A 10,837-nucleotide genomic window follows, 5' to 3' on the forward strand; every position below is an offset into this window, starting at 1 on the left:
TACAACCACCTTACAAATTAGTCGTCCTAATCCCCATTTTACATGTGAGAAATCTAAAGAAAGTAATTTGCACAAGGTTTCCTTGACTCCAAAGCCTGTACATATTGTACTTCCCTGCTAGTTCACCCTCAATTCTCAAGCCAAAGTTTTACTGCTCCACATAAAACACTATCTAGTCATTAGGAATGACAGTTAACAAACTGTCTACCCACCACCAGGGGAGGCTGACTAGAAAGATAATAAAGAAGAGTTATTACTATCACTAGTAAAGTTACAGCTTTCTATGCATTTCAATTTTTCATATTAGACTGCTACCAAATTAACACTAATAACCAAAACGCTGGCTCTTCAAAGATTAGCAAAAACGTTTTCTTTTAGGATCTCTATAGCAAGTGGTACTTTTACAATTTAGAATTATAAAAGCGTTTTTTATACAGCTCATCATATTTTGCTCCCCTTTCCCCTCAATATTTTAACAATATTTGTAGTCTCCTAGCACAGTCGCTATGCATTGTAGTTGTCCAAGAAATAGTTGAGTAACAAAACACAAATTTTCGATAATGTCATAATGTTAACAACTCTATACAATGGGCACAGAAAGTCATTGCAACTCAGCGGTTATTTTCATAGATTATTTGATAACAAAGCGTAACAAAGTTTGACGATACTTTAACGTTCAGCCTACATTTGTGGTTTTAGGAAATGTACCAATATATGCCAAAAGACTAGACAACAGTTTAACTGAAATTAATAATTACGTGGAAATAACTTGTTGGGAAAGAGTGCGACTGCCCAAAACAATCAAGCTGAAAAGATTATGCTGTTTAAGAGTTTTTTTTTAATGGGAGTTTAAATATTTGTCCTTACTGCATGTTATAAGGACAAAATTAGATGCTTAGTGTCTCTAACGAAGACAGTTCTATCTTCCCTACTTCCACTAGACTACTCAAGATGAATGCCCAGAACAACCTCACACATACCTAGCGCTCAGCAATTTGCAAAACTGTAAAACAGTCTGTTGACATTTACTTTGATTTAACCTCCACCAGTGTGGTCCTAGCATTCTCATTTTATGGGCCACTGAGGCTCAATATCAGTTCACACATCTAGGGTATGATAAATGGGATTCTGATTGAAATCCGGCGCTTTAACAAACTCAAAAGTGATCTAGAACAAAATATTAGAAATGTGCCTACTGCCAATGGGACTTCACAAGTGAGAATGAAGACTCGAGTACTTAAGCGCACTCCACGCCGGCCACAACTGCAGTTCACGCACTTATCGAAATCGAGCACCCCAACTCTTAGGTTTGTTCCAGATGTACCGGGAATTATCATCGCACTGAACTTTTAACTCTTTCAGGTACTCTATAAAGCAGTCCCGGGCCCTACCAGGGAGCCCTTCTGAGGCTATCTTAGACTTCAAAGGCCTCATCTCGGGCTGGATGGGGACCGCGCACCTGGGTGCGGAGCTCCTGGTTGTTGCTCTCGGCGCTCTGGTACAGCCGCTCTGTGTGATGCAGCAGCTTCTCGATCTCCCGCACTTGCCGCTTGCAGCTCCGCAGCTCGCGTTCCAACTTTTCCACCTTCCGCCTCAGCTGGGCCAGCTCAGGCTCGGGGGAGGGAGGTGGCGACGGCGACAACGAAGGCGGCGGCTCCTCAGAGGCCATGGGGTCCGGCGCGAAGCGGCCCGCGGGAGCGGAGGGGCTGCGCTCAAGCTGAGACGGACGCCAACGGACCCAGGAGCCACGGGAGCGCGCGGGCAGCGAAAAGCGGCCTCATCCCCGCCCGGCCGCGGCAGCCCGCGGCCATGAGGCCCTAAAGCTGGTTACCTGTAGCCGAGGCGAACTGCGGGCAGCGAGCAAGGGGGCGGAAAATGGGCCCAGTCCGCCGGGCTTTGAAACAGTAAAACTTTATTGGTAACCACCTGCCCCGGCGACCGAGTAAGCCACCGAAACGTTGGAGAAATGGGCGGGCGAGCGAAGCAGGGACCAGAAGCAATTGGGCCGTTTCTGGGCTGAACCGGAAACGACGACGCCGGCGGTGGGCGGGGCCAAGACGGAAAAGGAAGCGACGGAAGGCGAGAAGGGCCTCACAGTGCACAGGCGCACTTTCCGCCGGCTGCGGGGTGCACGGGACGGGACGGGACGGGGCGGGACGGGGCGGGACGGGGCGGGACGGGGCGGGACGGGGCGGGACGGGGCGGGACGTGAGGGCGTGGAGAGCGGGCGGAAAAGGTGCTACAGTAGCCCGGGAGAGATAAACATCGCGCATCCTCTGGTCGCGGGATTTTACCCTTGCACACTTTCAAAACGTTTTCAAACTTTTTGCACAGAGTGCACTTCCTAGCTCCTCGTTTTACAGATGAGAACAGTGAATCTCCAAGAAATGTTTTGCCAACGTTCATAGAATTGATGCTAAACCAGGACTGTGAACGTAGTGTTCTGACGCTTTGCTTACTTAGTGCTTCTGCGGATTCCGTGAGGTTAGGCCCCCCAGGAAAAGAAAGCAAATTCCTATAGGTCTGGCTTGCAGAGAGAAGCATCACTAGTGGGAAAGTAAGCAGCAAGATTCTACGGAAGCAGGAGAGAAAGTTTTTCTGTTTCAGTGCATCTATTTGGTGTTTTGTCTATGTGAAACAGGCGTTTGTTCAGCAGCCTTTAAACTGATGAGGGCTTCTTGGAACACACTTCCTTTCTTAACCAACGTCATTTAGAATTAGAGCTTGAGTTCGGAATGCCGGGCCTGAGACCTATGGAGGTCAGCGACTATGTCTTGCCTGTCCTCTCCCAGGGCCCGGCTCAGTGCCTGTCACAGAGCGGGTATCCTTAAATATTTGCTGAACATAAAAATCCTGTTTGATGTCCTAGTTCAGTGGCCGCTCTGTGTGCTTTTTCTCCCGTGCGTTGCCCACTAGTTAAGCCACAGGCGGTGAGTTCTCCAGCGGGGACCTGCCCTCTCTAGGTCCTGCACACATTATTCCTTAGGCTTTAAGAGTCCTTCAAAATGGCACCACAGTGATCTTCTAGCCATCAAAGGATATTTAGTGAGAAGGCAGAATATGTACTCCCCGATGTAAAATAGAGATGTACTGCCCCCCAAAATCTGACTTACCTTAATGCATTATGACTCTAATCAAGAATTTATCCAAATCTTTTTAAATAAAAGCTATATTTCCCACTTTCGTCACCTTTGGGGGGGGAGGGTAAGGAATTACATAAACACCACCTGTAAGATAACTTTAAGGTAAAGGGGACTTCCACTTTCTCATTTTATAGATGGGAAATTTCAAGTTTTAACCATTCATTATAGAAGGAATAAATAAGCTTATTAGCTGCTACTTGAAGCAATGATTTGTCTTAAAGGTAATCCATTTAATCCTAAATTCTGACCTATCATGCCACTAGTCTATAACTTACCTCTGACCATTAGTCTGGAAGAAAAGAGTCAAAATATTTTTTGAGAAAAAAAAAGCTTTGTGTATGAGGTGGGAATTGCATTAAGGTTCTAGTAACAGAACTTAGTTTATAGTGGCTTATTAAACAAATTAGGAGGTTACTCTATTACATTAAAGAAGTCTGGAGATGGGCTGTCCAGAGCTGGTAAGGTGGCTCTACCAGCTCTTTAGAGACCCAGGCTCCGTCTGTCTTTCTGCTCTTCTATTCGTAGAGCATATTCCCAGCCTCCAGGTCAATTCATGGTACAATATGGCAAGGGACAAAAGGACTTTCCCAAGGCCCCACCCAGTGACTTCTGTTTATATCTCACCCCTTGCTGCAAGTGGGGCTGGGAATTGTGTGTGTGTGTGTGTGTGTGTGTGTGTGTGTGTGCGCGTGTGTGTGTCTTTCTGAGCTGGACACATTATTCCCTCTAACAATAAAGGGTTCTATAAATATGGAAGAAAGAGAAAATACTTGTTGAGTAGGTAAATAGCAGTCTGCCACACCTAGTTTTCAAATCAAAAGGTACTTAGTTGAGTGGACAGGGCCAGTGCCCTAGAGAAACATACTACTCGGCACCCTTCATAGTTTGACTTTGTTTTTATAGTGTTTTCCTAAGTTATTATTGATATTTGGTACCACAGACTGTAATCATACTTCTTAGTTCACAACATATTATCAACATTAGCCCATGGATGGCTCTTCTCTTTTTCTGTTTTTGGGGGTTTTTTTTGGTTATTTTGGTTTTTGTTTTTGTTTTAAAATTGCTCTGTATCCCCATTCCCCAGTCCCCTTACCTCCTTTCTGCCAATATGGGCACCCAGTCTCACATGTTTGATATATGACCTTAAATATAAATCTATCCTATCCTTATGTTTCCTGTGTATTTCTTTTACATAAGTAGTATTTGATTTTAAATCTTATGCTGTTTCTTATTTTTTCCACACTAAAGATGTTTTTAAAATTCATATATATTGCTATCGTACATCTAAGTGCTGCATAGTATTCTAAGGTTTACATATACCACATTTTATTTACCTATTACCCTAGTTGTCAACATCTAAGTTATTTCCAATTCTCTATTAATACAATTGATGCCACAATGAAAATCCTTGTTCATGCCACTTTATTGACCTGTGCATTCATTTCTTTGGGATATATAGCAAGGCGTGTGATCTCTGGCTCATAGGGCAAACATTTAATTTCACTATGTTCTGCTATATTGCTTTTCAGAATGGCACCAACAGTGCACAAGGAGTTCTTTGTCCTCCGCATTCTCTCCAATACATAATATTAGTCCCTCTTGTACATTTTTTTGCCATTTTTATGAGTGTAATGAGGTATTTCACTGTTGTTTTAATGTGCAATTCTCTGATTATCAGAGAATTTCATATATTTATTGAAATGGCTATTTGGACTTTCCCCTCTGTGAACTGCCTATTCATAATTTTTTTGCCTATTTCTTTCCTGTTCTTTTGCAGTTCTTTCTATAATCTAGATATTAATCATTTACAGTTTTAGATATTGCAGAGATCGTCTCCCAGTCTGTCATATATCTGTTAAACTCATCTATGGTGTCTTTTATTGAACAGAAATCCTTAATTTTTATGAGTCAAATCAGTCTTTATTCAACTTCATTTTATTTCATATGTTTTATGATTTGGGCTTTTGAATCTTATTCGTGAAGTCTTTCTCCACCCCTGAGTCATATTTTCTTCTGTAAGGTTATAATTTTAACCTTCACTTGTAGTTCTCTACTTTAACTGGAGGGATTCAGATGTATTTTTTCCACACACATTTATCATCTATCAAGTTCCCATATATATCTGAGTCCGTTTCTGAGCTCTCTATTCTCTTCTGTTTGTCTGTTAGCCAGAACTATTCTACATTCAACACTTTGGTTTTGTAGTATATCTTGATATCTGCTAGGGCAAGTTCCCACTCTGCTTTTATTTTTCAAAATTGACCTACTCATGAACCTCTATTTTTCCATGTAAATTTTAGAATGAGTTTGTTGAGATCCTCAAAAAATCCAAAGGAATTTTTATTAAGATTGCATTGAATATATAGATTTATTTGGGAAGAAATAGCATAAAACTTTACATTGTTAAGATATCCCATCCACATACGTTCTTTTTGTTGTTGTTGTTGTTCAAATTATTCATTCTCTTTTGTCCTTTAATAGAGTTTTAATACTTTTTCTGTAAAAGGTCTTGGGCATTCTTTCTAAGGTATTTCCTAGGCACTCTGGTGTTTTATTGCGAATGAAAATTTTTTTTCTAGTATTTTAGAGAAAGAAAAGTCAAAGTGATGGATAGTTTTCTAGCTTGGACAAAGAATGTAGGGACCATTGGAGAAGAGTATGTTACACAGGGGAGGGTTGCTTTCATTTTGATTTTGTTGACCAGATTGAGTTTGAGGTTCCTTCAGGACATCCAGTACAGATGCTCAGTAAGTAATGAGCATTCTAGAAGCCGTCTGAAGGTTAAGAAACAGATCTGGCTGTAGAAGTAGTGTGTGAAGCAAACACAAATGGCTCCGAGGGCTAAGGAGATAAAGCAAATAAATGCACAGGGCATAGGGCAGCAACTACTCAGTCCTGGAGAACTGTGAACCCACGTGGGAATGTGAACCCAGTGTTACAGAGCTTCTGATTTTTCAAGGAAAGCCAGAAATTTGGATTTTTGTGGAACATCTGTTTAAAAACAATGGTTCAGATTAGAAAAAATCATTCCTATGGTTTCATTATTACATCCTCTTCACTGTACATGTGTGCTTCAGGTGCTGCTCTGGAGTCCTATTTTTACCATCACTGCCACTGCCATCTTTGCTCCTCTCCTTCCCCTTTCATTGTTTTCTAATTTGTCTCTTTCTTTTCCTTTCTCTTTCCCCTTGATTTTATGATTTTGTTTGAAAAAGTTTAACTCTATATATATGTATCGCTAGTCAATAACAGAGCTGTTCTTATCTATGCAGTGATTCAAGTAAACCCTACATCTAATTTAATCTTCAGCCCTTTGATTATCACTTGTAGTAGATGCTGTGGAAATCACATTAATGGCCCCACTTCTTTATCTATCCTGGAGTCACATCCTTTGCCATGTGACTTTGTGGTTTCCTTCACTATAGAGGCCCTCCCTTCCATTTTTGAATCTGGGTTTCGCTGTGTAATTTGCTTTGGCAGGTTGAGTGAGGGGATGTGCCAGAACAGTGGACCAATTCCCAGCCTATGTCTCAGAAGGCCTTAGAATATCCGCTTGCTTTCTTGGATTCCTGGCATTGCCATGAGAAGGACACACCTAGGCATATATGCTGGTCTCAGAAGGAGGATAAATAACACATAGAACAGATCTGTTCCAGCTAAGATACTCTAGCTAAGCCCAACAGAGGCCCCAGGAAGTCTTCAGACCGTTTGCAATCCCAGCAGAGATCAGCCAGCCCCTGCACCACCCCAGATTTGTGAGGAATAATAAATGGTGGTTGTTTGAAGCCACTGAGTTGGGGACATTTTGCATACAGCAATAACAGATATTAACCTGATCTAAAGCCATTCCAGGAGCCTGTGAGTTTCAGCAGGCTGTAGTCCAAGCACTGAGATATTAGGATACAAGTATCCCCCGTTTTTCTACAGTTTGAGTTTTACCACTTTGCTTCTACGGATACCTGTTTTTGCTAACAAAAGAAATCTGGAGAGGATTTCCACTTTGATTTACAAAGGCAAAAGCTGAAAATAGTGTTCAGCATTTGTTTTGCAGCACCCAGAGCAGCGAGAGTGGCACCGCCAAGCTCCTTCCTGAGAACTACCCTCAGCATCTCAGCATCAGCCTCCACAGCTTTGAACTGTGTCTGTGAACATCTGTTCTTTATCTCCATTTATTTTGTGCACCCATTAGAAAGATGTGTCCTAAGGTATCAGAAAAGCCTAAGAGAGCTCGTAGGATGTTGTGCTTAGCATAAAACTGGATGTAATTCTTTTGATCGTGGTGAACAAAATAGACACTGTGCATGCATCGAACTTGACTGCGTCCACCACTCGTACTAATTGCACCCAGAAAGAGAGATTCTTCAAAGCTGCTGAAGTCACCATTGGTTCTGCTAGGAGCAAAGTGTACAAAGTGCAGTGTTCAGTTAAGTTATCCTACACCTAAGGAGAAATCAGTCAGTCTTTTCAATAAGCTGAAACAGAAAGCACTGGTTGATGGTGGTGAAAATGTTGCAAAAGTGGAATTTAAAGGGAGTCATGGGTGACTTGATCAGTTTTTGAGGTGAGGGGAGTTTCATAGCTTAAAGGTTACTGGAGAGAGTGCTTCAGCTGATACTGAAGCTGCCAAAAAAGGTCCCAGAAGAACTGAAGGAAATAATTACAGAAGGTGGTTATTTGTATAAGCAAATGTTTAACTGCAAGGAAACAGCAATTTATTGGAAAAAGTTGCCAAGCAAATCATTAATTTCAATACAAGAAAAGCAGGCTAAGGGACACAAAGCACTGAAGGACAGGTTAATGCTAATGCCTATTATTAACACCACTGGTGATGCTGTCCTTAGGCCTCTACTAGGGTACCATTCAGAAAACCCGAGGGCACTTAAAGGCATTGATAAGAATACACTTCCTGTTGTGTTTCATTCACATCCAAGTGTTTGGAATACCCAAGTGATTTTTTTCTGAGTACATGAGTGTATATGTTAGTCCTTTTGTTGAAAAATACTGTAGAGAAAATAACCACGATAATAGGTGTCTTTTGATTGTCAATAATTGGGCTGCTTATCCACCTGGCATTACCGACTATGGCAGTAACATTTGTGTTGTGTTCTTAGCGCTGAATACAACGTCATTGCTGCAACCGTGTGACCCAGGCCTGATAGTCACAATTAAGGCTTACTCTATACAAAATGTGATGTGTTTTATTGTAAGTGCCATTGACAGAAAGGGCAACTCTGAAGCATCTTTATGAGAGATTTGGAAAGGCTACAATATAAAACTGGTAATCGTCAACCTTGGAGATGCTCTTGATAGGCTGACCATCTCGATGAGAAATGGCATTTGGAGGACACTGTGTCCCAAAGCAGTGAAGTATTTTAAGACTTTGAACCAACAACAATAAATACAGCAAAAGTGACTGTGTTTGTGGAAGTTGGCAAAGATGATGTTGAAGAGGTTTTGGCATTCCATGACCCACAGCTGACAGGTGGAGAGGGTCATCCAGGAACCGACCATGAAGCACTTGTGTGAGCTTTCACCCTGATTGGCAGAGCTGCAGTGACTGCAGAAAAGCACGACTTTCATTTTGAAAGGGCACGTAGGTTTAGGGCAGTTTTGCAGGATGTTTTGAGTACCTACAAAGAATTCTGTGGCAGCATATTGCATGAGGCTAAGCAGTCAAGCACATTGTCATAGTTCAAGTCTTCCACATCAGCCACAGCAGACATCAAGGCAGGCAGACACAGAAGGTGTAGATCTTAGTGACTTGTCTGCCCTGATGGATTTAGATGGTGATGAGATCTTAATAGGTGACTGTCTTCCTCTCCCTCCTACCTGTCCTCTACCTCCCACCTCCCCAGCCTCTCATGACTCAGCCTGACACACCATCATCACTACCTCCCCGCCTTCCAGCGTGCTTGCTGTCTTCCCGGTTCTGATAAGCGAAACTACACTGTACCATACGTTATTTCTACTTTATCCAGCCTGTGTATTTATCATACCACTCCTGCTTTTACCATATGTTCGTGTTATTTTAGGTTTTATATATTATTTGGTATGATTTGGTAGGTTATTTTTGGGTCTGGGAACACTCACACATTTTTCCATTTAACTTAACAGTAATTGCTTCTTTGCTTTACGCAGTCTTGGCTTACGAAAGTTTACATAGGCCTGCTCTACTTTCGGATAGCGAGGGAAACCTGTATTCCACAACCAAAGAATACTATCAATTAACTAAAACCTGATTTATATCCAATTTCTTTTAGCGTATCATCAATTCTATATTTAATGAACACTCACCTTTCATAATTTATGTTGAATCTGGTAGCCAACTCTCTCCTGTCTGATCCTGCTATTTGATGTCACACAAGAATATCTAGGGAGCCATAGCATTTCAGTAGTTCTGATTTATTGCTCTATATTACTTCTGGTCAATTGCCCATTAACTGTTTCCTCCCCCTGGAGACCTAAGGAAAGAATGGGTGGGTGTAACACTAAAACCCTGGAGTGATGGTAAAGGAAGGAAGCCAAAGGAAACTAGGCAGGCCCATCTTCTCCACCCCCAACTGAAATACTTACACTTTGCGCCTTCATTGTATAATTGTGTAATGAGTAAAAAGATTACTATATTGTAAATTTCCCCATGCTGCCCCCACCCATCACACATGCCTAATGTGGAGAACGCTGACTCTCCAAGGACAGTCTCTCTCCACTAGACCCATTCTAGACCTTTAAGATGCAAAAATCAACCCTTTAGACTAGGGCAGTACTTTTTCAAACTCAGTGGTGATGGACCATTAAAAAAAGTTCCAATCTATTGTGGATTGATACTTCTGTAAAATATAACAAAGTGTGTGGGTGAATAGGAAGAGGAGAGATTAAGGGACGCAAGAAGTTTCTGGGTAGTAGGAAATGATTACCCTTCAATAGCTTAAGAGATACAAGTTAAAGTTTGGATATGTAAAAAATTACTTGGCTATTTGAATTGTACTTTGAATCCAACTGACCATCATTAGGTTGTTGGCATTAAAATTGGATACAAATACAAAAATTTGCAATTATGCATCATTGCTAAATTCTTTTGAGGGTGTTCATTGCTAGTTGGTGCCTTTCAGGCATCCTACAGCATAAGTGGGAAGGTGACTAGATAGTTCTTTAAAAAAAATCACTCAAGCCAGCTTATGCTGAACTACGTCTAACTGCCCATTGGTGGAAACAGAGGTAATATCCTTGTCCTGAGCTTGAGCTTGTAAGAAACTTTTATTCATAATGTTAAATTCATTCATTTTCTCACTGCCTCCAAAGTTCCTGGGACTCAAACCCTTTCTGCCTTCAATTTTTAAAAGTGTTTTTGTGGCAGACACTGCTGGTTGTCAATCCAACAGCCATTCTCCCTTCTTCCTTACAAGGGAACCCAAATTTTGTTCAGGGTATCAATACACCTAACTAAAAGTCTGTATTTCTTACCCTTCCTTATAGCTGGGTGACCATGTGACACTGTTATGGCCAAAGAGGTTCAAGTAGAAGTCTAGAGGAGAGGCAAGTCTCCTTGGAAAGCCATTGCTTTCCAATAGACAAGGACAAATGCAGGCTTTTGCCTTTGCCTTTCTCTTTTTTCTTATTCTCCCTACCCGGAAAGTGGATATTATGCTGGAGGTGGAGCAGCCATATTGTAACCATGAGGCAATCATGAAAATGAA

The 10,837-nt window shown here is 41.7% G+C and overlaps 1 protein-coding gene across 3 annotated transcripts in view; it reads right to left on the bottom strand.

The window, feature by feature from the left end:
• Positions 1-2,079, bottom strand: part of AGGF1 (angiogenic factor with G-patch and FHA domains 1) — a 47,802-nt gene extending 45,723 nt beyond the window's left edge. Inside the window, exon 1 of one of the 3 annotated variants that reach the window (XM_082457231.1) lies at positions 1,460-2,079. In XM_082457231.1, the coding sequence (XP_082313357.1) occupies positions 1,460-1,669 (210 nt within the window). In that variant the 5' untranslated portion in view covers positions 1,670-2,079. The remainder of the gene's footprint in view (positions 1-1,459) is intronic. The other 2 variants (XM_082457230.1, XM_082457229.1) reach the window with 2 other exon arrangements.
• Between the last annotated feature and the right edge of the window lie 8,758 nt (positions 2,080-10,837).

Source organism: Balaenoptera physalus (assembly GCF_965194825.1).
Source record: "Balaenoptera physalus genome assembly, chromosome: 3".
Classification (NCBI taxonomy): Eukaryota; Metazoa; Chordata; class Mammalia; order Artiodactyla; family Balaenopteridae; genus Balaenoptera; species Balaenoptera physalus.